General features: G+C 40.2%; 4 protein-coding genes across 5 annotated transcripts; 3 read left to right on the top strand and 1 right to left on the bottom strand.

Annotated features, from left to right (window-relative positions):
* The first annotated feature begins 853 nt into the window (after positions 1-853).
* Positions 854-8,159, top strand: LOC119903899 (UDP-glucuronosyltransferase-like). Its single transcript, XM_038720196.1, has 5 exons — positions 854-1,717; positions 6,100-6,231; positions 6,398-6,485; positions 6,599-6,818; positions 7,611-8,159. Exons 1-5 carry the CDS (start codon positions 854-856, stop codon positions 7,819-7,821), a joined length of 1,515 nt encoding a protein of 504 aa, XP_038576124.1. The 3' UTR covers positions 7,822-8,159.
* A 2,216-nt stretch (positions 8,160-10,375) lies between these two features.
* On the top strand, positions 10,376-12,480 carry LOC119903901 (granzyme B-like). Its single transcript, XM_038720200.1, has 5 exons — positions 10,376-10,492; positions 10,736-10,883; positions 11,232-11,370; positions 11,667-11,927; positions 12,068-12,480. The coding sequence occupies exons 1-5, from the start codon at positions 10,441-10,443 to the stop codon at positions 12,245-12,247; spliced, it is 780 nt and encodes a 259-aa protein (XP_038576128.1). The 5' UTR covers positions 10,376-10,440; the 3' UTR covers positions 12,248-12,480.
* On the bottom strand, positions 11,988-18,368 carry rabl3 (RAB, member of RAS oncogene family-like 3). The gene is made up of 8 exons (XM_038720201.1): positions 18,287-18,368; positions 17,620-17,711; positions 17,304-17,433; positions 17,097-17,211; positions 16,847-16,997; positions 15,595-15,666; positions 12,839-12,877; positions 11,988-12,670 (listed from the first exon to the last, which is right to left on the bottom strand). Exons 1-8 carry the CDS (start codon positions 18,330-18,332, stop codon positions 12,614-12,616), a joined length of 702 nt encoding a protein of 233 aa, XP_038576129.1. The 5' UTR covers positions 18,333-18,368; the 3' UTR covers positions 11,988-12,613.
* Positions 18,369-18,549: 181 nt separating this feature from the next.
* Positions 18,550-27,649, top strand: gtf2e1 (general transcription factor IIE, polypeptide 1, alpha). Of its 2 annotated transcripts, none has more exons than XM_038720199.1 (6): positions 18,550-18,762; positions 19,578-19,870; positions 20,250-20,407; positions 24,532-24,727; positions 25,023-25,258; positions 26,434-27,649. In XM_038720199.1, the coding sequence occupies exons 2-6, from the start codon at positions 19,581-19,583 to the stop codon at positions 26,886-26,888; spliced, it is 1,335 nt and encodes a 444-aa protein (XP_038576127.1). In that variant the 5' UTR covers positions 18,550-18,762; positions 19,578-19,580; the 3' UTR covers positions 26,889-27,649. The 2 variants fall into 2 exon arrangements, with proteins under 2 accessions (XP_038576127.1, XP_038576126.1); XM_038720198.1 differs by having other exon boundaries at positions 18,551-18,762; positions 19,575-19,870.
* The last annotated feature ends 278 nt before the right edge of the window (positions 27,650-27,927 follow it).

Below are 27,927 nucleotides of genomic sequence, written 5' to 3'. Positions count from 1 at the left end.
TTCCAAGTATGACATCCTTGGTTTGATGTTATCAACCCCCTCCAAAGAGGAGGGTGAAGGTTTCCGATTACGACTTGCTTTGCACGCTACCGGCCTCTCTACAATGGTTTGTAGGCATACATGTGCGTGTGACTGGAGAGAGTGAAAAAAAACGAGGTAAGAAGGAGGACATGCAATGGCCCAATAAGCACGCATATGTCTGTTTTTCAGGGGTAGGAGAGAAGGAACAGCCAAAGTAAACAGAGAGGAATCCAGTCTGTAGGCAGTTTAAGCTACAAACATGCATTGCTATCATGACTTGCTACTGACTGTTAGAGTCCACTTCTGGGAGAAATAAATAGAAATACAGACATAAATTGCAATTAGCATGATGAATAAATGGGATAAAGAAAATATTGTTTACTTTGATATCCCAAAAGACACTAAATCACCACATCAATTTCATTGAACAAACATACTGTATTTATAATGCTTAAACTTCACTATTATGCAAACTATAAGACTAACTAAGTTGCAATCTTAAAATAATTTGTTCAATGTAAATGGTAAATAAGCCAAGATTTGTGAAAAGAAAGCATACATAGTCCCATATGAGAATGATTAACTGTAGACATAGTCTGAATACTTAGCTTCTCCACAAACTCTACTGGGAATCTCTCTCTCTCTCTCTCTCTCTCTCTCTCTCTCTCTCTCTCTCTTCCCATGGTCATACAATAGCCCGCCTGCAAACGCAGCCTGAACTTCCTGAAGAATTTAAACACACACTCACTCAGGCACACACATAAAGCTACCTCTTAACAACAGCCGGCACTTGCATTTACAACGCACCAGCTTGCAGTACAGAGAGGAGGCAATGAGCAGCGGGGTGTGGTTTCCTACTCTGGGGCTGGTGGCCTGCCTGTGCTGCCTCAGTCTGGGGCCCGTTCAGGGGGGGAAGGTGCTGGTTATGCCTGTGGATGGGAGCCACTGGCTTAGCATGAAGATATTGGTGAAGGAGCTCAGCCACAGGGGCCATGAGGTCTTGGTGCTGGTGCCTGAAAACAGCATGCTGATCCAAGGCTCCGAGAGTTACAAGACTGAGATCTACCAAGTGTCCTATACCAAAGCTGAACTGGATGACAGTTTCAAAAACCTGAAGGCTGATCTGTTCATCAAGCCACCAGAAATCACAGATTTGTTCATCAATATTTGGCGTTTGGTTAACTTTACTTCAATCCAGGTGAAAGGTTGTGAGAGTTTGCTGAACAACAAACCTCTGATGAGTCAACTAAGAGGAGAGGGCTTCGATCTTCTGCTTACGGACCCCTTCCTTCCCTGCGGCTCCATCCTGGCTCAGATTTTTTCCATTCCAGCTGTTTATTTCCTGCGTGGACTTCCGTGTGAGCTGGATTTAAAGGCTAACCAGGTCCCTTCTCCTCCTTCCTATGTTCCTGTGTTCTTCTCTGGTAATACAAACAGCATCATGACCTTCCCACAGAGAGTCAAAAACGTGGTCATGTCTATTTTGGAGTCCTATCTGTGTAAAATAATATATGTCCACTTTGATGAACTGGTCAGCAGGCATGTCGCTGACACCATGACCTACAAGGACCTTCTTAGTCATGGTGCTCTCTGGCTTCACAGATATGACTTTACATTTGAGTGGCCCAGACCTCTCATGCCAAACATGGTTTTAATTGGAGGTATCAATTGTGCAAAGAAAGCTCCTCTGCCAGCGGTGAGTATTCAAAGAAAGAATGCCAGGGTATACATATCTGGATTCAATTAAGGCAAATCACTTATACATGCTTTGTGTTGAACCAAGCTAAAGCACACCCCTTTAACTTTGACGTAACAAAAACTGCACTGAAAACCATAAAAGCTCCAACAATCAAGTTTTATATTAACAATTGATCAAATGACAATGTATAATATGAAGGTGGTCGCACATAGTGATGAATCCCTGGAGAATTATCACCCAATTCTGCAGCCCACAAAGCGTTTTAGTCTCTTTCAGCTCATTGTTTGATTGTGCAGCCCACAATTCTGTTGTCATCATCACTGTTTTCAGCAGCAACTGGGCAACTATTTTCATCAAAATGCTCTGACAAAGTTGGCAGCTACTTAATGATAGTAGTGGATCATCTAGCAGTTAAGAGCCATATATTTTCTCATAAGTTGGTTGAAACCAAAATAGAGCCAAAAGGAGAGTTAACATTTGACTTGTAAATAATTGTTTGCTAAAATGTTAGCCAAAATAATGAGGTGATAATATGTCCAGTACATGTGTTTATCAGCTTGTAGATTTCTTCAGAATGGTCAAAAATATCACTTTTGCTGCTTTTGTAAACTTACATTAACATAATGAGCAGGACATATTTAGAGAATATTAAATATCTAGCTTAGTGCTTGCAAAAAGATTCAAGAAACAGACAGCTGTGTTAAGTAAAGACAAATACCTTGTTTACTTGCATTATTTTGTATTCCATACATATTTAAAACAAAATACACATAAGACATTTTGGAAATCACCAAGTGCAAAGTATTTCAGTGTTAGACAAAAAACAGACCTTCAGTAATTATTTTCTGTGGCACAAGAAAGCCCAGCATTACCAAGAACTGGTTCATTACACTGTGAAAGGCCATGTTGGCCTGCTGTTCTGGAAAATTCAGTGTGTGAAAAGCAGATTTCTGGACTATGGCCTGTGTAATCTAAGAAAAAACATGTGGGACCTTGGTGTTAACAGGTATCAAATAAACTGTTTGTTTAAATAAGCACATTAGACAATTTATTTAAAAATCATGTGTGACAGCAGTTTTTAGCTGGAAGTGATATAATGGCTGCACCTTGGTCCAGTAGCATAAGGCAGACTGTCTCAAAGTGGGGTCCGGGAACCACCAGGGGTCCTTGAAGGGGCTCCAGGGGTCCCCAGCAAAAAGGGGAACCATTTATTTTCACTATACATTCCATCCATAAGTAACACAATGAAAAAATATATGACTTTTTTGTCACTTTTTCTTGACAAGAAAAAGTTTGAGAACCAGCAGCGTAAGGTAGTAACAACTGGCCCCAGTGCAGGCTGTTATGACGGGCCCTTGGGCTACACAGTTACAAAGCACATGCACACACACACTGCGCTCTGTCTAGAAGGGAACCCTATATTGCCAAATTTGCGTGCCTTACTCGTTTTGCACGATTTAACAACCGATAAGATTAGATGCAGTAAATACCAAATTTAAAGCTCCTTAAATTGATTTCTTCCCATATTAACATATTAAATTTAACAGTTCTTTTTGTGTGCATCTCTCTACAACACACACATGCGCTGCTGCTGCTGCTGCGGCTGTGCGTGCGCCTGGACCCTGCAATCTAAAGTAAAGCACCATCATGTGATGGATTTTAGAGTCAGACTGTGTCACCTAGACTCTTGTATTTGCAAAGAATGCTACAGACGTCAAAGAGAAAGTTACAAGGAGCATGGCCAGTGATGTTATTGTCTAAATCCTGAAACGTCACTACAAACAGCTGTGCAGGAGGTGTGCACTATACTGAAATGACTTTTACGGGCAATTTTAGTACAATAACCTCCTGATCACAGCAACCACATTCCTCTTCGACGGAGAGGCAAGTCATTATGGTGAATAAGAAAGAAAAGCGGCCTACTACAACACAATGTCCTGAAAACGGGCCACCTGAGGCGCACACACAGTTCAAGCACATCCACACAAACAGGTGTTCAGCGGCGACCTGATCCCGAAATGATAACAGCCTTTAAAACAGCAGCAGGGCAGCCACACCAAATGCTCTGCACTTGTAAAGTTACTCACCTATTTGAAAGTCATCCGAAAGGCAAGCCTTGCATTGAGCAAAATCTTTGACAATGTCCTCAGTAAAAAATTCAAAACTATCTTATTTCGGAGCTTTGCGACCCTCTCCTGCGTTTCACCCGGTTTCTGGAGTCTTGTCGTCTTGTCTCATAATCAAATAGAAACTTAAGATTAGACAGCCATATACTTATCATCACTGCATACAGTCATGGCCAAAAGTGTTGGCACCCCTGAAATTTTTCCATAAAATCAAGTATTTCTCACAGAAAAGTATTGCATTAACACGTTTTGCTATACACATGTTTATTCCCCTTATGTGTATTGGAACAAAACAAAAAAAAAGGAAAAAAAGCAAATTAAACATAATTGCACACAAAACCCCAAAAATGGGCTGGACAACATTATTGGCACCCTTTCAAAATTGTGGACAAATAAGATTGTTTCAAGCATGTGATGCTCAAAAAAAAAATAACTCACCTGGAGAAAGTAACAGGTGTGGGCAATATAAAAATCACACCTGAAAGCAGATAAAAAGGAGAGAAGTTGACTTAGTCTGTGCATTGTGTGTCTGTGTGTACCACACTAAGCATGGACAACAGAAAGAGGAGAAAAGAACTGTCTGAGGACTTGAGAACCAAAATTGTGGAAAATATCAACAATCTCAAGGTTACAAGTCCATCTCCAGAGATCTAGATGTTCCTTTGTCCACAGTACGCAGCATTATCAAGAAGTTTGCAACCCATGGCACTGTAGCTAATCTCCCTGGACGTGGACGGAAGAGAAAAATTGAGGAAAGGTTGCAACGCAGGATAGTCCAGATGGTGGATAAGCAGCCACAAACAAGTTCCAAAGAACTTCAAGCTGTCCTGCAGGCTCAGGGTGCATCAGTGTCAGCACGAACTATCCGTCGACATTTGAATGAAATGAAACGCTATGGCAGGAGACCCAGGAGGACCTCACTGCTGACACAGAGACATAAAAAAGCAAGACTACAGTTTGCCAAAATGTACTTGAGTAAGCCAAAATCCTTCTGGGAAAACGTCTTGTGGACAGATGAGACCAAGATAGAGCTTTTTGGGAAAGCACATCATTCTACTGTTTACCGAAAACGGAATGAGGCTTACAAAGAAAAGAACACAGTACCTACAGTCAAATATGGTGGAGGTTCAAAGATGTTTTGGGGTTGTTTTGCTGCCTCTGGCACTGGGTGCCTTGACTGCGTGCAAGGCATCATGAAATCTGAGGATTACCAAAGGATTTTGGGTCGCAATGTAGGGCCCAGTGTCAAAAAGCTGGGTTTGCGTCCGAGATCGTGGGTCTTCCAGCAGGACAATGACCCCAAACATACTTCAAAAAGCACACAGAAATGGATGGCAACAAAGCGCTGGAGAGTGCTGAAGTGGCCAGCAATGAGTCCAGATCTAAATCCCATTGAACACCTGTGGAGAGATCTTAAAATTGCTGTTGGGAAAAGGCGCCCTTCCAATATGACAGACCTGGAGCAGTTTGCAAAGGAAGAGTGGTCCAAAATTCCGGGTGAGAGGTGTAAGAAGCTTATTGATGGTTATAGGAAGCGATTGATTTCAGTTATTTTTTCCAAAGGGTGTACAACCTAATATTAAGTTAAGGGTGACAATAATTTTGTCCAGCACATTTTTGGAGTTTTATGTGCAATTATGTCCAATGTGCTTTTTTGCCTTCTTTTTTGTGTTTGGTTCCAATACACACAAGGGGAATAAACAAGTGTATAGCAAAACATGTGTTAATGCAATACTTTTCTGTGAAAAATATAAATTTCAGGGGTGCCAACACTTTTGGCCATGACTGTATGTGGGCTGTCACACCAACACCAAAGAAAATAAGACAAAATTTATTCTGTTGAATCTGTAGAATCTATTCTTTTATATTTCACTGTATACCTTATAGCCTACTGCTTGCTACAGACCTTTTGTGAGTAAAAAGTCAGTGGTGTGAGGCACCGCAGCAAAGGGGAAGATGCACATTTGAGTGTATATATGCCACCTGATCTCCACAATAATAGGCAGGTTGTGGTGAGCTAGGCGTCCACTGTTAAATGATAACACTGGATGCATTTTTACCATGTAACTGACAAAATCCAGCTCGTAGCTTGGCGGGCCACTCCAATCACGGGCCCCAGTGCAGCTACACTGTCTGCACTGTCTATACGCCCCTGCCTTGGTCACTGCCCACTAGATGTGACCCTTTATTATGACCATACGCTATACAAACTGAGATTTTTAATCTAAACACTTTTTTTTCAACGTCCTGCAGGACTTGCAGGAGTTTGTGGATGGCTCAGGAGACGACGGCTTTATTGTCTTTACCCTGGGCTCACTGGTGTCCAGCATGCCTGAGGAGATCGCTAAACAGTTCTTTGATGCCTTTCGGCAAATTCCTCAAAGGGTAACAATAACCTCAGCAGATGAAATCACTTTATATAATACAATCAGTCTATGCAAACAACTCCACTGATGACATTTGTTAGACATCTATTCCCCTGCCTTAGTAAAACATGCTAAGCTTTCTATTCATTACATACGTTAAAAAAGAAGATTCATTCATGTTTCAGGTTGTGTGGAGATACACTGGAGTCCTACCAGAAGATGTACCCAAGAACGTCAGAATCATGAAATGGTTACCTCAGAATGATCTCCTAGGTATTTTTAGTTTTATTCAGAATGTATGAGACTGTGTCATAAATGATGTTATAAATCATACTATTCAGACTAATCAAATGTATAGTAACTGTGGCTGTCCCTGTGCTCCACAGCCCATCCCAAAGCAAAAGTCTTCATCACACACGGAGGCACCCACGGTATCTACGAGGGTATTTGTAACGCTGTACCCATGTTGATGTTTCCACTGTTTGGGGACCAGGGGGACAACGTGCATCGCATGGTGACCCGCGGTGTTGCAGAGAAACTCGCCATTTATGAGGTGACAACTGAAAAACTATTGGCCGCGCTGAATAAAATCATCCATGACAAAAGGTAAGACAGCTGGATGTTAATTAAAGAGAATATTCGCTCGGTTATGTGGGGAAATCATAAAATTCACTAAAAAAAGACAAAGATGCAAATTATAGGTGCCCTGTGGCGTTTTCATGTAAACCAACAACATTTATGTTTACATTCAGGGTTACTCAACAAAATAATAATTATGGGTGTCCATAAGCTCTAAGAAATGTAAAGCATTTCCTGTTTTTTTAAACATGTGGCATCCATGTTTACTAGCTCCCCGTCTTCTTCTTCAGTCTTTGCGGGCACACTGCTTAATTTCTTGGCACTTTACCATCACTTACAGATCTGTGGAATAGTGTGAAACACATAAACCAAACTAGGAATTCACTCAAAACTGTCAAAAACTCCACAGGGAACCGACAATAATGTAAGAAAAGACTACACCAAAAAGTCTGCAGACATTAAATCCAAGGAAAATATGCAGAGAATTTCTTCCTTTTTACGAGTTTATACTGAAACACATTTCATAGTGCAAGCAGCTAAACAAACTCTTTTCTAAAATAATTAATGCAAAAATGTTTTTTAATTGTAGCCTAGTTTGTAAAGATTGTCAGGGTGCATTTAATAACCTTTAATCTAAATAGTTACCGATGTGGTATTGCTTCATCTTATTTTACACATTTATATTGTAAACATATTTTACTTTATATTGTTAACATATTTTAATGCTATGGTCTGTGAGGATATAGCCTACTGTAGGTCTTGTGGTGGTTAAGCCTGGATATCACACTATTAACTTTTCTAAAAATGATTTCTCCCCAGTTACAAAGAGAAGATAGTTACGCTGTCTCAAATACACCTGGACCGTCCGGTTGAGCCTTTGGAACTGGCTGTTTTCTGGACTGAGTTCGTCATGAGACACAAAGGAACCCCACACCTACGGGTAGCTGCACATGACTTGAACTTGATTCAGTACCATAGCTTGGATGTCATAAGCTTTTTGTCATCATTTTCTTTACTGTTCTGTGGGTAACACTCAAATGCTGCTTGTTTTGCACCCGCAAGTGTTGCAGAAAGGGGACTACAAAGAGAAAGCAATCGTAGTGTTTGTCATGCAACATTCAATAGGTTTTAGGAGGTTGAAACACTGCAATGACATTTAAACTTATGTACTCTGTGTGTGTGTGTGTGTGTGTGTGTGTGTGTGTGTGTGTGTGTGTGTGTGTGTGTGTGTGTGTGTGTGTGTGTACAGTACTAAGTGTAAAATCTCAGATATAGTGTCATTAATGCAATATGTCTTTAACATATGTATATCTGGCAATGACTGAATGAAATTATCCCCTGGAAACAAATAAAATTATTTTAACTTTGTCATGGATTTATTTGAATACCCTTTAGATTACCAGATAACTGATTACTAGATACCATTTCTCACTTTGAAGTTTTTACACCAAGTGAACTCCTTCGATGTCCAGCCCTCTGTGTGAGATAGTTTTACTGGCTGCAGGAGTCCATTTTGGTGACTTTGTTTATTTTAGTTTTTTTCCCTATTGTTTATGTACAATGTCCTACAAATTGTACAGCCTTTTACAAGCTTTGCTTGTAATTAAGCTCTTTAGGCAATATAATCCCCTTCATCAGCCATATTGGAGGTCCACAGCTCTTGGTGAGATTACAAATAACAGTTGATCACATTTCTGAATTTAAGCCACAAAAGTTGATGTCTCAACAGTAACTATGAGACAATATTTCTGTTCAGCTTGTAACTAGTCAGTGAGCAAGAGTGAAATTATGTTTCATCTTGGATTCTACCTGGGTTGAGTTGAGTTCTATTAAATAGGCCTGCACTCTGTTGGAGTAAGTTGTGTTTGTTGAGGTAAACTCAGAGAATACATCAGATGAGATTGCATGCAGAGACATGAAAACATGTTTCTCCAGTTTGTCATTATACATCAGAAAACAAAACTGGTGAATGGTTGAAAAATAAAGCCAACTTGGGTTTTCATGACACTATAGGAGCAAAATTTGACAAATATTAAAGGAGGGCGGAGGCAGAACACAGGGCAAAGTTGTATCATTTTTGGTGAATCTCTTTTGCTGGAAAGACTGAATAATTATACGATGTCATTTCTTATCTTCACTACTGGCTGTACTGTGTGGTCTTATTTTGTCCCTCACCTGCAGACAAATATACAGACAGCTTTTTTTTCGTTTGAGCTCACTGTCATTACATCTTGTTTTTATTCTTTAATATGAAAACTGCAAATTGTACTTTAGACCATTTCTTTTGTCACTGAGACTCTGTCAGCAGGGTACTAACTAAACAGTACCCGACTTTAACCCGCAGTTGTATCTAGAGGGCCATCCTAATTCTTGCACAGATTAGAAATAGACGAAATGAGGACTGACTGTCAAAGATCCCTGCCTTCCCCTCATCAATGGTTCAATCGCAAATACACCAGACATTTGTGTTTCTGGGAAATGTTGAGACCAACAACCTTAAATTACACGAGGGTAGTTTTCTAAGGAGCTCTGCCTCATCAAGATGGCCCCACAAAACGATTTGTAAAGTAATGTGTACGGTGGACTTAAATTACAAGTGTGAAAGGCTTCATCCAACTCTCAATAACCTAGAACCCGACCTAAACATTTAAAATATAGTTTTTAAATGTGAGTTGATATATTTTTAATTTACAGGATCGCAATCCCTGGAAACATTAACATGTTACAGTACTAGAAGTAAGGTAAGTATGCAAAATGAGGGGCTAATGTGTATGTTAGGAACACAAAAAGCCTTTAGCGCCATCTACTGTTCAGTAGACACAATTGCATGTGCTTTATGAGGTTCACAGCTCCCTTGTAAAGTCATTGCTGTTTTATTTTTTTCCCCTCCATCTATCCATTATCTATACCCACTTATCAATACAGGGTCAAACCCTGAACCTTTGTAACAGTGCTAACCACTGTTTTTTGTTTCATGTGTTTAAGAATACTCAAGCCTTGATAGTTAGCCTAAAACCACTTGAGCTCTTTTAAAAAAAATTGAATTAGACGATGAGGGTAAAGGCCAGTATGATGAGGGGTGTGTGTGTGTGCATAGGTCAGCGTGTGAGGTGTGACTTTGTTCGCAATGTGGTAAATGTGGCCTCGATACACAGTTTTCCACTCTACCTTTTTTAAGCAATAGGAAATAGATGCTACAAATAGACGGGACCTAAACAACCGCTAATGGCACAACCGAATTAAAACTTTCCAAAGATGCCTTTTCAGAATTCATTATCATCAAATCATTATTTTTGTTTTGCTGTAGCACACAAGCATAATCCCACATGTAGAAGCACAAGGAGATATACAGTGTATAATACAGTGAAGTGCTTCACATTTAGATTGCTGATGATTTGACCACGTCATTTAACAATTTATTTAAACAAAAATGACAAGTTGACAGTTTTATCTGGTTTTATTAAAGGGTCTCACTTATGCTCCAGTAAAGAGGGGGGAAAAAAGTTGTGATGGCGTCTCTTCTGTGCTAGAATGATTTTGACACCCTGCCCACAAAGTTTCCGTTGTAGCAGTTGGAAGCTTGACTACAAAAGGTGGTACAGGGGAGCGCTGTCAGCCACTGTTCAGCTTTTACTTCCATACAGCAACCATGATTCATACATACTTCACTATATTTTTCTTTCAGCTGCTCTCCTTCACTGGTAAGATGAAGTAAAATTCCTTTCAGAAGTATTGCTAGAGGAGTGACTATAAATAAACGTTATAATAATAGCAGTTTTTAAAGGATCACAGCTGATTTTTAAAGAAGTCTCTTAAATTGCAACAGATTGAGTTGGAATTAATAATATCTCATTTTTCTTTTTTCATTCTGGAACAACACCAATGATTTTGCTGGTGAGGAATTTGTAATATGTGTATTATTTAACCATCTCTCTTTGTGTAAGGGGCTTCTGAGAGCGGCATAGTGGGTGGTAAGGTTGCAAAGCCTCATTCCAGACCCTACATGGCTTCACTCCAGTTTAGTGGACACCATTCATGTGGCGGGATACTTATTCGGGAGGACTTTGTTCTAACTGCAGCACACTGCAAACGGTGAGTTTATTATGCATCAATGCAGAATCACAGAGCGACAAGGATACCTTTTTGGATGTCACAATGAATTAACAAGATAATGGGGAATAATTCTGTGGACTTTAATAATTGTTTTATTCCCATAACTGATTTATTGTTAATAACTTTTAATAGCTTTCATTTTTAAAAATGTAATGCTGTTTCAATGATATATCATAGTACAAACTTTGTCATGGCCTGGGGTTCGAGAAAAAGATTAAAAACTTAAATATGGTTGTAGTAGACTTTCTAATCAATGTTTGTGCTAAATATAATAAAAAGTATAAAATAAAAGTATACTTTTACATTATGTGTTCCCTTGTTTGTCAGAAATGAGCCCATGACGGTCGTACTTGGAGCACATGACATTAGCAAGAAGGAGAAAAGCCAGCAATCTATCAAAGTGGCTGCGTACCATCCACATCCGGAATACACAGGAAATTTCAATTATGACATTATGTTACTTAAGGTAAAAAAAAATATCTATTTCTCTATAAAGGGTTTTGTACAATGTAGTCATCTCAGTTATTTTTTTTTCTTTTTGTCCTTCGTAGTGTTTAAATTGCACAACATGATTCACACATTTCGCACCGATGCTGTGGGGGTGAACTGCTTTACCAAAAAACTCATTGTTGCTTTAAGAGAACATAAGCACACATTGAAATGTCTAACAGATGGGTCAGCTGTTTCATGAAATACACTGCAAAATAACAAAGCAAATTATAACAGCTGTGATTTACAGTTCTACCCTCTTCTCTTTTACAGCTAAAAACCAAAGCCAAACTGAATAAGTACGTGAAGGCCATTGGACTACCTAAGAAAGATGGGAAAATCCCAGCCAACATTAACTGTGCCGTTGCGGGCTGGGGCAGAACCGGACACAATAAGCCTCCCTCAAATGTACTGAAGGAGACCACAGAGAAGATGCAATTCAGCTTTGAGTGCAAAAATATATGGCAAAAGTACTTTGATACTGATCACATGATATGCACCAAATTTAACAAAAAGATGGGAGGGCTTTGCCAGGTAATCAACAAATAAGTAACCAAACATTACATACAAAGTACATCAATAATGCTGCAAACATGGAAAAAAACTGTTTCCTTTATTCATGAAAAATCAAGTACAAACTAATCAATCAAGCCTTTTTGTTGCCTTTTTCCTAGGGTGATTCCGGTGGACCACTTATCTGCAACACGAAGCCTCAGGGTATAACAGCTTTCACCCTTCAATCTGATTGTGATAATCCCAAGTATCCCCATGTCTTCACTAAAGTTCATTTCTTTCTCCCCTGGATTAAGACAGTGATGCAGAAAGTGGGGAATGTTACATCAGCTACCATTTAAAAAAATACTGCCCTTTCTGCACTTGCTTACTGAATAACATGGCATAGAAAATCAAACAACACTTAGAACTCTTATGGTCTTAGTTTAAAAAAAAAAGATTAATGAAGCTGGTATATATGATTGTATTACATGTGAGGGGAAAAAACACAACTGATTGTATTTTTTAAAATTATGTAATTAAAAACTGTGAAATTGGGTATTTTATCACCAAATCTCATTAAACATAAATATAGCATGTGTCTATGTCCTTTTGTATCATCTTGCTAAAGCATGTCTCTATGCAATATAGAAAGTGTGTCAGTGAGTGTGATGGTTTACTTGTGGTGTAAAAGCCAGCAGGCATTACCATACCACAGACCACTGCTGTCAGTCATAGTGCAAACTTTTGAAGTTGAACCGTTTTCTGTCTGTAAACCCCGTCATCTGCAGAGAAAGTGAAAGAAATGTACTATTTTAAAAGGAGCAGTTCACCTTGAAATGAAATTTCTGAATTCTGATTTTCAGGTGAAACTTTCCTCTAACCAAAATAAACATGACATTGTGATTTCTAATTCTAATAAGATAAATGAAGAATGAAAATGCAAAACTGACCTGACTTGGATCTCTGGTGAAATATCTCTTCTCTATTACCTGTTGAGAGACAGAGAGGTTCAAGTCTTTTTTTAAAAACACAAAACTCACATGCCCATGTACATTGAAAGAGGGAACTTGACTGTCATACTAAATACATACAATTCAAATCCGTTATGACACAATTATACAGGAAATCCATGATAGTCTTATTTCTGTTGAACAAGTGTCCTTACCGACAGTATGTCATGAAAGCTATCATGTCACTTTCTTAAACTTACAGACAAAACTTTACGTTTAACATTTTAAAATAAAAATAAAAAGTAACTGGGCCTACGTGACAAAGTCAAAGTTGTCATTTTGGAATGTTACATAATGTTCCCATTGAAATTAAATTAAAACAGACTGTGATTTGAGCACTGCCATACCAAAATATTGTTAATTAATGAATTAATAAATTAATGTAAAAATAAGCAGCTATTAAATACATTTACTCATTTGGCAGACGCTTTTATCTAAAGTGACTTACATTTGAGGAAAAACATACAAGCATCAACAGAGCATCAAATACAGATCTACAACTGACAAAACATACTAGTAAGAGTAATAGCCTACACAATATACACACACAGAGGTACAGACAGTAAAGGTGATGTTGCTATAGACAAAATGAAAAATGGTACAGATATATACAGTAATGTTTATGATAATAATCCTAATGTTAATGATTATAATAACAATACTTTAAGAGTTAACAAAAAAGTGCAATCAATACAAAATAATTGTAAGGGGATAGAAGAACACGAGCACAGGAAGTGCATTTTAGGTTAAGAGTTAGAGGTGTTATAAGAGGAAGTGTTCTCGGAAGAGATGAGTTTTCAAGAGCTTCTTGAAGTTAAGAGAGGGACGCCCCTGCTCTGAGGGCATGTGGTAGCTCGTTCCACCATCGTGGTGTCACAGATGAGAACAGCCGGGACTGGGATTGCTTTGTGTGAAGGGATGGCAGAGGAGTGTAGCGGCCGAGAAGGAACATAAGTTTGTATTATGGAGTTTAGGTAGATGAGTGCAGACCCAGTGGTCACTCTGTATGCAAGCATTAGTGACTTGAATTTTATTCGGGAGGCCACAGGGAGCCAGTGGAGGTCACTCAGTAATGGAGTGACATGAGTCCTTTTGGGCTGATCAAAAATCAGACGCACTGTTGCGTTCTGAACCATTTGTAGGGGTTTCACCGCACAAGCTGGAAGACCTGCTAGGAGGGCATTGAGTCGAGGCGAGAGATAACCATGGCCTGTACCAGAAGCTGGGTGACATCCTGAGTGAGGTAGGGCCTGATTTTCCTTATGTTGTATAGAGAAAAGTTTTGTTATGGTGGATAGATTGCTTAGCTGGAATGACTAAGAGTTCAGTCTTAGAGATGTTTAGTGGGCAGTGGGAGGAGGATAATTGTCCTTGCCACAAAACATTGTAGGAACTCCCCGAGAGGTAGGATTCAAACCACAGGAGCGCTTTACTCGAGATGCCCATTGCTGAGAGAGTGGATAGCAGGATCCTGTGGTTGACTGTGTCCAAGGCAGCTGATAGGTCAAGAACCGAGGATTGAGCTGCAGCTTTATCTGACCTTAGGGCTTCTGTTATAGACAAGAGAGCAGTTTCAGTAGAGTGGGCACTCCAGACTGGTATGGATCTAGGAGGTCATTCCTCAAGAGGAATTCTGAGACCTGTTTGAATACTGCACGTTCAATAGTTTTGGATAAAAATGGTAGAAGAAACAATGGCCAATAGTTCTTAACTTAAGTTGGGTCAAGTAAGGGCTTTTTGAGCAAGGGTGTGACCCGAGCCCTTTTGAAAGTGGTTGGGAAGGTTCCTGAAGCCAGAGAAGTATTAATCACATGAGATTGCGGGGGCCACGGAAGGAGATATGGCTTGGAGGAGATTCGTAGGAATCGGGTCCAGTGGGCATGTAGTTGGAAGGCTACGGTCAAGAGTTCTGATACTACTCTCTCTGTGAGAGGAGTAAACGAGGAGAGTGAAGAACCACTGACCTGGGAGGGCGGAGGAAAAGATGCAGTAGGACTGCTACAATGTTTGAGTTTGAGAGAATTGGCTAGTTATAGCTGCCACTTTCCTGTGAAGAAGCAGACAAGTTTGTGGGTGGTGGAGGAGGATTTAGTAGCGCTTTAAAAGTGGAAAATAATTTCCTTGAGTCAGTGGCACTGCTAATTCTGTTATTATGGAACGCAATTTAGGCAGCACTGATGCTTGTTGAGAAGGAGGTCAGGAGCAATTGGTAGCCCTTAAGGTCGGCGGGGTCTTTGGTTTTTCGCGATTTTGTTTCAGAGGTTCTAAGATCAGTACGGAGCCCACAGATGGTATCAGTTAGCCATGGGTGAAATAGTGGTCTGACACGTGTAGAGGTTTGACTGTTAGGCACAGTTTCAGACAAGAATGAGGTCAAGCACTTTGCCAGCTTTGTGGGTCAGGGGGCTGAGAATCTGGACTGAATCAGAGACAGGAAGTCTGCTGAGTTCAAATTGTCTAAGTGAATGTTCATGTCTCCGAGGACAAGTAATGTCATACAGTGGAGGAGACTGAATGATATTTGTCTACATGGTAAACATTTGATGATGTATGCTTCCATCAGTATATCCACGCTGAAGAAATGTAAATGTTTACGTATAAATAACCTCCTCTGCTTACTGCATCAATTGTCAAGTCAGTCTCTGCTCAAACAGAAAATAACTGCACATCGCATTACAGAACTCTGGGTTTCTCACCTTGTCAAAGAACCTGCTAAGCTTCACTGCATTTGATGTGCCTGCAGCAAGGTATCTTGGGTTGGTGCAGTCCTGGGAAAATAGAACAGCACTTCAGCCACAAACCTCAACGAAAGCGAGTCTTTTCTTTCGCAACTGAAATTTTAAAACTGTATGTGCAGAATGTGATTAAAGCTTCTTTCAAATTGTTCCGATGGCATGTGTTTTTGTTTGTACAAACAACCCCTGTAAAGATTTTTCATGTATTGTTGTCATGCCATGGTGGCTTCTTTAATACTACCACTCGGTGTCATCAATGTTAGGGATTTTTCAAATCATAAAACAGGGCCTAGGTATGTTCAAGGTATGTTACTATAGATGTCTTTCATTTTCTTTTTTTGTGAAAGATTATAACACAGAGATTTTACTTTGCTGCTGGGTGATCAACCCATGAAGAAACTTGCAGAGATTAGCTGCTACATCACAAGTATGTCACAAGCAAGTTTATATTAGTAAAATAACCACCATTCAACAAAAAAAGTGATTTGTGTCTCATATCCTTGAAGCTTGTATGAATAGGATAATTTAAAAAATTTGAGCATATAAGGCTCTCTAGCTCCGCCCATTCTATTTATAAAGCTACAAGATATACTTTTTGTAATAGAACACTTCAAATAAAACATTACAGATTTGCAGCTGAAATCATTCAAACATGAAATTGACTTCACAGAAACTGATCTAAATGAGGTCTTTCTACACAAAATGAGAGTGGGTTTAGGGGTAATATTAGTTAGTTCCACTGCTTTTACAAAAACAATCTGCTCATCATAATCACAACTACAACATTAGCCAATTCCTTACAAACAAATGTAATAATTACATTTACTTTCCATTTCTCTAAGCCACAATGGTCCTGTTGCTGTTCAACTAAATCTTTGAGAGGCGTATGTTACCCTGTCTCTGTTTCGGTATTACACATATCAGCTTCATGTCTGAATAATCCCCTGAAGAACTTTCTGTAAAAAATAAAACTAGCAATCAGACAAGATAACACCACTGAGAGCTTTGCGCTCTCTTTCCACTCAGCTTCAGCTTTTTTTGTAATGCTCGTACAATGTCTTTGTGGGACATTTCTGTAACAGAGACCTATGTTTGAATGTCAAAAACAAATTTGTGGTTATTTTACCACATAAATGAAGTCAGCAGTGTTACAGTTTCTACTTCTGAAAGGGGTTTAAGGTCGGAGCTTGCAGGAATGAAAAAGGTGACATACGAGGTTGATCTCCTCTGCATTGAAGTCTTCAGACAGGAAGGCCGTCCGAGTGAGAACTTCATTGCGTTTGTTTTCTGGGATCTGGTCAAACTTTGTGCCAATCAGCAGCAAAGGCACTGGGTTCTCAGCAAACTGCTCTCTATCATAGTCACTGCAGGGAGAAAAAGAATAAGACATTAACTTCCCAGTATCCAGCATTTTCAGTCACAATTTAACTTTAACTGTGTCAGTGTGTATCCGTCCATTTTACCCGTTTGAGACGATAACTCCTGTTGGAGAAGAATCCTTGTTTAAAGCTTCTAGTGACCAGCGGTAGACATTCTGAGAGGATTTCTTATTTGTTAAATCGTGTACCAACATAATTCCTGAAAAAAAAAATAAGAGAAAGAAAATAACTAAATTAAAGCAACCCTAATGTTTTCAGAGTTTTTAAACAGTCATATAAAATCATCATTACCATTAACTGAATTGTAGAAGACAGCTCTGGTGCTTTTGATACTGCTGGCACTGCCAACTGATCCTCCAACATCCCAGAGTTCAATGTAGTAGGTTTTTTCCTCTGGGGTTCCCTCCTTATAGTCTTGGACCTGTAGTTGATTGTTTTGTTTTTTTGACCATTCAATTATTTAAATCCTCTTAAGCATCTTTAACATGTGATTGTTTAAACATTTCAGCTTTTACAAGCTTTGTATGAAGTATATATTATCTAAGGCTAATTTTAAAAAGGTGCCATCATTTCAGATCTTGATGATTTGCAATTCAGGAGGTCTTACCCGTACATCCACGGAACAACCGACAGTCCATGATGGATTTCCTAACACCTGGTTCTGACATAGCAGATGGACCAAGGAAGACTTGCCCACCCCTGCAAAAGACAAGAAATGTGGGTGGATGGGATCAATGTCTGGTAGATTATCTATGTCTTGATGTTAATGCTGACTGCAAGACAATAAAGACGTGGTTTACTTAAACCTTAAAGCCTCAATTGAAAAACTGTCAGAGTAACGTATCCATCGTTTTCTGTAAACAAGTAAGAGTTTTTATGTTCGATATTTGGGTGTCTCTTTAAATAGGGAAAATAAAATGCATACTTTTGTGTTGATTCCTCTTAAACTAAGCAGTCTTATTACACTTGGGTCGGAAGTGACCATTGTGATAGTATTATAGGTGCAATTACTGTTTATAAATTGAGCATCACGTGCCGATGCAGCTTTACTTTAACCCGAAATCTCCTGTCGACACAACGTTTAGCTTAATGTTGCTGTATGTCGCAGCAGGTAAACAGGTTTACAGCGCCACTAAAACACTTTCGACAAGAGTCCCTTAAAGATTAAATTAGTGTTGCAAAGCGGTGATATTAAACCAGAATGAACAAATGTTTTTCTACATGAGCAGACACGTTCATATGAGTCTAAACTATAGAAATGGTACTAAACTTACCGGAATCTCCTAAGACTAAGACTTTCACCCTGTCAAGAGATGCCATTTTTTTGGTGACAGCAGCGTCCCGGAAGAAAACAGTGGAACTCCCGCCTGCGAAGATTGTTTGTCTAATCTGATTGGTTTAAAAAAAAAGTATTCATCAGACGGGAAGGAGAGCCATTCGTCGAAATCTACATCAATCAAGCTTTCTTTGCTTCTATTGGCTGTTGAACGCAAATTTTACTCCTCAGCCATTGGAATTCAAGAAGACCTTCGTAGCCGTTGTGGTTTTATTTCCGGGGTTGTCTCCTCAAAATAAGTCATGAAGCATGCTAGCTAGCTAACCTAGCAGCTAAAACATTCAGAAGTGCGAATGTGTAACGTTAAAGTGAGTTTTAGGTGTGTTTGTTAGAGGCAGCGGCAGCGTACTCTGAAATGACTTAACTTGAGGAAACGGTGGTTTTAGCGTGTTGCTGGAACATAAAGAGTATCAGGTAAGGTTTGCGTTAGCTGGCTAGTGGTTGTCAGCAAACTGAAGTGTAACGTTAGGTTTAGTGAACGTAAGGTAACAACGCAAGCAAGAAACAAAAGATAACGAGGTTAACCGATATAACAGTTTCTAGCTAACCGTTATCCTCAGGAGTTAAAGCCAATTTGTCTCTGTTTTTTGTCTTTGTTCGAGTTGGCTAACGTTAAGCTAAGTCAGGTTGCCACCATCCAACTGCCAGTTTAGCTAACAGTGTAGTCAGGTCAGGCAGTATTAACCACCACTTTGTATATGTTAGCACAGAGGAACAAGACGTGTTAATTTAAAGGTTGTCCACCACTTAAGAAGAGATATTACGTTTGAGCAAACTCTCCTAAGGGACTTGGGGAGATTATTCAAAATATTATCTCCCTTCATATGTTCCCCAAGTTTATTTGTGCTGCTCATCTTTTAAGTCCCCTTAGATTTACCTAATCTCCCTCCCAAGCTTTGAGTGGTTATGGTTCCCTAGCTACTCATGCTTAATGAAGTCTCTGTTCTCCTAAAGACCCATTAAGATACAATATCTTCTTCAAGGGTACAATGGCCAAGAAAGGTAGCAGGACAGCAAGTCTGACAATACAGACATAAAACAACACAATCCAAACATCTACCATTTCACCTATACACACATGCAACAGCAATAGCCCACTATTACAACCAGTACATTAAGACGTCTTCATGCGGATAAAATACACCAATGAAATGCCTGCTCATTTAAAAACATTTACATTCATCTTCAAAAACATCAGTGAAAAGAAATCTCCCCTCTCTCCACAGCAGAAGATGATAGAACCAGAGCTACTCACCGAGGTGCCTGCAGCACTGAAGCGACTAGCCAAGCAGGTTGTAAGGGGTTTCTACGGAGTGGAACATGCCTTGGCCCTGGATGTGCTGATCCGCAACCCATGTGTACGTGAGGAGGACATGCTGGAGCTGCTGAAGTTTGACCGTAAACAGCTGCGCTCGGTACTCAACACCCTGAAGGCAGACAAGTTTGTCAAATGCCGCATGAGAGTGGAGACGGCTCCCGATGGCAAGACAACGCGGCATAACTACTACTTCATCAATTACAGGTGGATAATTTTCTTTTTGCATTTAACAGTGCAGATAATGGACACAGTAACACACAATAACCTCCTCTCCTTATTAATGAGTAGACTTCTGATGTTTGAGGAATAAGAGGTGGATGACACCAGGCCCTCAATTGTCATTGTCTCATATCAGCAATGTTTGGTTGAACTAAGCCCACAACACTTGTCTGCCAAGATGTTTACTAAGTACAAAAACAAAAGAAACTACACTTTAAATGACATGTAAGCGATAGTTAGTAGATGCCACACACTTCATTTAAAAAAGAAATCAATTTTTTTTCTTTTGTTATCCACATCAAAACGATTTATCGACCCACGTCAATGTTTCATACTATAAAGCTTTACCAACCTGATTTTTCAGGGTACTGGTCAATGTGGTCAAGTATAAATTGGATCACATGCGGCGGCGCATCGAGACAGATGAGCGAGACTCCACCAACCGTGCCTCCTTCCGGTGTCCCTGCTGTTCCTCCACCTTCACTGACCTCGAGGCAAACCAGCTGTTTGATCCCATGACAGGTAAACATTATCGTCAGTATGGTCAACACCTTTCACTATAAAGTTGTAAGGTGCAGACACACTTCAGTGTCAGTGCTGCCTGGCAAGGTGGCTGTCTGAAAAAAGGCGATGACAACTTTCTTACAAAGGTTACAGTCAAATAATCGCATTACTGTTGTGCAGTTGTCAGTTTTACTGAAGTATAATACTTGAGTTTGGTAAAAATCGGGGGAGACGGTGCTTCAGACCTAATGGCTTCTGTGGTCCTGGTGATAAAGTCCAAAATCCAGATTGTGGCTTCTTGTAACCAGCCTATGTAAAACTGAGTATCGAAACTGTCCGTAAAACTGCCTCATTAGTTAGAATTAACTCCATTCTGGTCTAAATTGGGGATTTCCCTTATTTGTCTAAACTTTTGTAAGTAAGAAGTGGAAAAAGAGTCAAAATCAGTTTAGAATTGAACACTTGGTGATTTAAGTTATTTTTGGAAATGATGTACAACTCTTGAGTTTCTGTTGTCTTAGGAACATTTGAGTGCTTCCATTTAACCTGGGCTGAAAATTGTACTTGAAATCACTTGCTATCACAACAAAAGAAGTAATTTACTTTAAAATCCGATTCTTACCTTGCCTCAATATGAGCTGGCAGATGTCCAAAACTTCTTCTAAATGGCTGTCACTTCACTCACTTATCACTAGGAGTTATCCATTATGTTGTGTTTGATATATGAAGAACAGAAGCGACCAGTTGATTAATATAACCAATGGATAAGCAACTCACTTGAGTCATTAGTGCTTACTCACTTGATTTAGAACCAGGTAGGCCCCTTGAAATCTGTACGGTTGCTGTTTAATCATTTGCAACTTTTAGCAGGTAGATACATACGGTATTCATGTTAACATATAACAATTAAATTCTTTGTCTGTTCTTCCCAGTTTGTTAGAATGAGGTACCATGCTTGCATCATAAGATCTCTCTTAACTTTCACTAAATATTGATTATTTACATTATTTGGCAAACACAGATTCACTGATGGGTTTGCTTTGGTCAGGTCCTGGAGTCCACCTGTACTTAACTGCAGCAAGGTGAAAAGTTAAACCACTGGAGGTCAACAAAGACAAGGTTTTCAGGGGGTGTTAAGTTACTCTTTAAATGCAGTTGCTGCAGAAGCTGAAATAAATGTGGTTGAAATACTTTAAACTTTATGCTGAATGTCAGCTGAATCAATCACTGCTTTAGCTACAAAAAACATTTTACTGTAAATGTTGGACCAAAACGAGTAGATCTGTGATAACGTAATATACTACGGCCAGTGTGTTGAAGCTTTGGGGTGTTTTTTTTGTTCTGTTTTTCAGTGGAAGAGTATAAACATTTCACACTATGTTCCAGCTTTATAAAACAGAAGTGCCCAGCATCCTAAATTGCCATCACAATGTCCTGTGGAGACCAGTTGTGGAGGAAAGCTGCTATCTACGCATGCTTAAAGTAGAAGACTATAATACTTAGATCTTAGTGGTTATTCTGCAATAAAAACACAAAAGAATGTGGGTATTAACACATTTTCAGGGATGAGTCGTAAAAAAACTAATTTGAGGAAAGAAAGTGCACAATAGCTCCACATTGGATACATACATTTTAATAGCCAGTGTAAAAGAATTGTAGGAAAAAGTTCCCTTTCCCAGTTACCTGGTACTGTTTTGGGACAGTAAGCGTCTTATGGTGACGCATTTATGATCATGTTGCCAAATTCCTCTGCACTTGTCTCTTATTTCAACATATCAACACATCAACTGGTATCGAATATTGCTGTGGAGGCAGTAACTCTGCACCCTGACAGGGGCTGACAAAAAGAATACCTGGAACTCACACTGTGGTGTTCTGATGGACTGGTTGCTTCTTCAGGGCCAGCAACACTCAGTTTGACCTCACAGGAATGGGAAATGACATTACTAGTCTTCCAGCTCATCCTGACCCACAAAGGAGAGCCGAAAACCTTCCGGCTCAGAATTTTCACACTTTGCTGTGTGATTGTGTCCTCCCCTCTTAGGGCGTTCTGACACCTATAGTTTGTTTGCTCTGGTCCAAGTTAGTTGGTAAATTTGGAGCGATTCCCTCTGGTTCGTTGTTGTTTTTTTAAAAAATGTTTTTAAATCCATCGAACCAAAATGTATTCTTACAAATCATGCCATGGATGGATATACACACACACACACACACACACACACATAAAAACACAACTCTAATATATTTCTCTCTCTCTTACACACACACACACACACAAAGCAGACATGGGGTCTGTGCTAACGCTGGAACAGTTCCCATTATTGAAACTGAAATCAGCCAGAGAAGCAGATGGTCGAACATGCCCTTCACTCACTGGTAGGAAGCAAGATGTGCGTGTGTTTCCCAAAGCCCTCTGAAATGCAATGTTTATAAAATTATCCCCAGAAAAAGACCATTGCACTGGAATAAACTATAATTTCTGGCTACATTTGGGAAGACGGTCTGCAGTTTCCTTAACATCAAGGCATCGGCTGCGGTCTAATGGAACAGAAAGTGCAGTTTCTCTAATCTACGCTAATAGATTTATCTGGAGACTGCTTTTCAGTAGTCTTATTAGCTAGGCTACCAGACTGTGAGCTTATACTGTACATCGTAGCATCACCTGTCTCTTCAGTTGAAAATGGTACTAAAATGTGTTGAAATTAGTAGTTAGTAGTAATCACCTGACCAGCAGACATCTTCTATGTACAGAGATTTGACAGTCTTTTACAATTTCATCTTAATATGTATTCCTTGATTTGTAGTACACTTCTTAGCTAGATGCTGAATGGATTGTGGAACTGAGGTATCACAGGATTTGTTACAAATCCACAATGTCAATCATAAAATAGAACATTTATGGTATAAAAGCCCCAAATCACAGCAAAAAGTGTAGTGGTTGTGCATGTGTGTTAATTGACAAAGTAAAGCTGCAGCAGGCTTCACTTGCCTCAGTTAAGGTCAGTGTTCATGACTCCACTATAAGAAAGAGACTGGGCAAAAATAGCCTGCATGGCAAGTTCCAAGCCGAAAACTACTGCTGAGCAAAAAGAACATAAAGGCTTGTCTCAGTTTTGCCAGAAAACATCTTAATGATCCCCAAGACTTTTGGGAAAATACTCTTTGGAAGGTGTGTGTCCCATTACATGTGGCGTAAAAGCAACACAGCATTTCAGAAAAAGAACATCATCAGCAGTAAAATATGGTGGTGGTAGTGTGATGGTCTGGGGCTGTTTTGCTGCTTCAGAACCTGGAAGACTTGTTGTGGTAAATGGAACCATGAATTCTGCTGTCTACCAAAAAAATCCTGAAGGAGAATGTCCGGCCATCTGTTTGTGACTTCAAGCTGAAGCGCACTTGGGTTCTGCAGCAGGACACTGATCCAACACACACCAGCAAGTCCACCTCTGAATGGCTTAAGACTTTGGAGTGGCCTAGTCAAAGTCCTGACCTGAATCCAGTCGAGATGTTGTGGCATGACCTTAAAAAGGGTTTAAGGCTTGAAACCCTCAATGTGGCTGAATAACAACAAAAGACGAGTGGGCCAAAATTCCTCCACAGTGCTTCAAAAGACTCACTGCCGGTTATCGCAAACGCTTGATTGAGGTTGTTGCTGCTAAGGGGTGCCCAACCAGTTACTAGGTTTAGGGGACAATCACTTTTTCACACAGGGCCATGTAGGTTTGCATTTTTTTCCCTTAATGAAAACCTTCATTTAAAAACTGCATTTTGTATTTACTTGTGTTATCTTTGTCTAATATTACAATTTGTTTGATGTTCTAAAACATTTCAGTGTGACAAACTGTCAAAAAAAAAAAAAGAAATCAGGAAGGGGCAACCACTTTTTCACACCACTTGTACATCATTCTTAACGGTCTATGGAAAAACATGCGCACACACTTTGTAAACTACAGCACATTTCCAACTATGCTCATTTCTGCAAGTGGTTTTTGCAAGTTAGTTTATAGCCATATACTACAAGCAATGCAGGCATGCCCCAAGTTTGTGGTTGCACGGTATCTCGGTATCACGGTATGCTCCAGCAAGGTAAGTTACCCGAACATCCTATCTTGTTTTAAACAGAGATCTTTCCCAACCCACAGGTACATTTCGCTGCACCTTCTGCCAAACAGAAGTAGAAGAGGATGAGTCCATCTGTCCTGATGCCAGGACACAGGTGGCACGCTTCAATGAGCAGATCGAACCCATCTACGCACTGCTACGTGAGACCGAAGATGTTAACTTGTCCCATGACCTGCTGGAGCCTGAGCCTACCGAGATCCCTGCCCTCAAACAGAGGTCGGTTTCTGGCAAACCTTACAGAAATACACCACTTAGTCCCCTCAGTCAGCATCACGTCAGTCCTGCAGTCCTACAGTCACACCCTGGAGCAGTTTCACTGTTTAACAACAATAATGGCCTCAGTGACATTGACTCTAACTGTTTATGTCACAGTGGAATTCTATACTATTAAGCCACAGCGATGATTCACAAGTTTAGTTTGAACACATTACACCCAATTGTTCCTTGTTTACACATATTAATATGACTGTTGAAGATAATTGTTTGGACATGTACTTAATCTTTCCTCTAGCCGTGAACGTGCTGCAGCATCCGGACTAAACTCTGCAGGCCAACACCGGGAGGCCTGGTCTAACAAAGGCTCATCCTACGCTGACCTGTACACCCAGAATGTGGTTATCAGCATGGAGGAGCAGGACGCCCAGCAGAAGCAGGCCAGTGAGGGCAAGGAAGTTAAAGAGAGGCCCGTCTGGTTGACCCAGAGTACTGTGCAGGGTGCTTACAGCGAGCCTGACATCCTCCAGAACAGTAAGTGGAGTTTTCTTGCAAGTCACCCACCGCTAACCAGTGAATATCCCGCTTTTACACTATCTGATGGCAAAAGGTTTTGGACATCAGGCACATTTTTGACATCTAAGTTTTAGAATGAAGAAATGTATAATTTTGCATACATGACCCATTTGGCTACTATAGTGTTTCTGATCTTTCAATGTAGGAAAAAAAAAAATCAACTTCCAGAATTCATTATGTACGTCTAGATGCAAATGTCCTTCATATATTAAATAACGGCTTGTCCTTAATGAAACACTGGATTAATGCTGAACCGCTGAACCCGAAGTAATGCCACATCGGTGCAGTTGTTTTTCCATTTCAAGCTTATACTCTGCCATATTCACGGAATCTCCCACTCCATGAGTCGGAAGACATTCAATTCTACATTAATATTCCTCCCACTCTTAGACACTGTTTTCACTGTCATTAATCATAAATGCTATTTCCCGTCCTTGATGAGGCTGGCTGAACGTTTTGAAATAGTGAGATAAAAGTCAGGATGGACAGAGACGAGGCCAATCCAGATCCATTCTTTTGACTTATCTCCTATAACTTTGAATCCCTGTTCTCTGTGGAGTCAGAACAGGGTATTACAGGCTAAACACGGTCATCTCCCTCTGTCCAAGTGCTCCTTCACCAAGCTGTCTTATGCTGACATTGTTTCTCCACCCAAGGGCATGCAGCAATCAGGCCTGGCCAGACTCCCATTGAACCATAATTGCTTAATTGAAATAATCAGAGGCTTCATTAGTGCATGACTGAGGAAGGATTGCTCATTAATAAAATCCATTCCTGTGGAAATTGCATGAATTATGCCTTCCAAAAGTCCTGCCTCTGAGGTGTGTCTCTGTACGTCTGTCTGTAACGATCTTGTTGCCCTTTGGGGCCTGAAAACAGACATGACATGCGAAGGTGACTTGGTTTAAATAGTTAAAAAATAATTTTGTCCAGAAACTGACCTGCAATAAGTAATGTGTGATGAAGCTGTGAGACAAGAGCCTAGATGGACTCACTGCATCAGATGTCTTTTTAAAAAAGGGTTCAAAATGTTCTAAAACAACCTAAACCTAAGTTCCAGAGGATGTTACAAGATACAGTGATTTCAGAAGTGGATATATTTCTAATCTTAAGTAATTGTTTTAATTCCACAGGTGGAGATGTTGTACCTGGAGCCCAGGATGGAGCTGCTGGGCATGGAATTGGTCAGGCAGATGAAAACGAGGAAGTGATGCGTGCCTTGCTCATCCATGAGAAGAGGGGCATGGCAGGGGCAGGAGCAGGTGGAGCGAGCACTGCTACAAAGGGGCTCGTCTCCGCCACAGCTAATGCCAGCGACTCAGAGAGCGACACCAGCGAATCAGATGATGACTCTCCCTCAGGTCCTGCCCCCGCCGCAGCTGCTCAGCATCGGGCCAACGACGAGGAGGAAGAGGACGACGACGAGTTTGAGGAGGTGGGGGATGAGCCGATGGTGACGGTGGGAGGCCGGTCGTTCTCATACCGAGAGGTCAGCCAGAGGCCGGAGTTGGTGGAGCAGATGACTGCACAGGAGAAGGAGGCCTACATTGAAATGGGACGAAACCTCTTCCAGGACATGTACTTCTGAACACACACACACACTTTTATAAATATGTTACACACATAATGAAACACGTTGATGAATTGGCTTTGAGTTCCCGAATGTATACTTTACTGCAGTCTCACACTATCGCTGGTGATATCTGAGGAAATGTTTACGTGCTGCTCAAGAAGTATTTACAGCCAACGACATGCTTCGACAGTGTTGCCTAAGTGATCACACCTTTTAGTATTCTGTCCTAAGTATTTTTAATTCTCAGTCACCAAACCAGAAGGTAGCTGGCCAGCTGCAGTTTGTGCCAATTAGTGTTTTTGTTAGTCTGTTTTATTTTCATTTCAGCTGTAAGTTTAACATACTGTCTGCATCATGTATCTGATGGAACAGACAAGCTTCAGTTATAATCAATGCACATCAGTTGACCCCCCCCCCCCCCACACACACACACACACACACACACACACACACACACACACACACACACACACACAAACAAACACACAAGTCAGTCCCTATAACTACATTGGGTTTTTTGGGCCGTGAGCTCTGCCAAAAGACATAGGCATAGCAATAATGTGGCTGACTGTACGCAGTGTGACACTGAAGCTGCCGACGTGCTGTTTTCCAAATATTTTCAGTTTTTCTGAAAAGAAATCAGACTGGATTTAAAAGCTCATCTCAGGCAAATGTTGAATACAAGAGGATATGGTTGAATTGTTTTGGTTTACAATAAAAAAAAAAATTGTTATTCTGAACTATCTGTAATAAAAAGATACTGCAGTACAGCAATATGCATGGACTAATGATAATGTGTACATAGTGATGAATGAAAGCATCGTGTACTAGCAATTTACCCTGACAAGCAGTTCAGAATATAGAAGTAAGGGGGCACTGTGACATCTGTCTTGTGGACAAGACAGTCTATTGTGGGTGCTCTAAATTATACCCCCAAAACTATGGGTTACTATGTTGTTTATGTGTCTTCATCCTACAACACGGACCTTAGATCTCTTCAACTGTTGGCTAGAGAGACAGGGCTCTAACCATTTTAAATGATTAATATTAAACA

The sequence above is a fragment of the Micropterus salmoides genome, unplaced genomic scaffold (assembly GCF_014851395.1).
Source record: "Micropterus salmoides isolate LMB-PRFRI ecotype aquatic unplaced genomic scaffold, ASM1485139v1 Ms_hic_scaffold_15, whole genome shotgun sequence".
Classification (NCBI taxonomy): Eukaryota; Metazoa; Chordata; class Actinopteri; order Centrarchiformes; family Centrarchidae; genus Micropterus; species Micropterus salmoides.
Note: the sequence above shows the minus strand (reverse complement) of the source record. Positions and strands in the feature narration are given on the sequence as shown.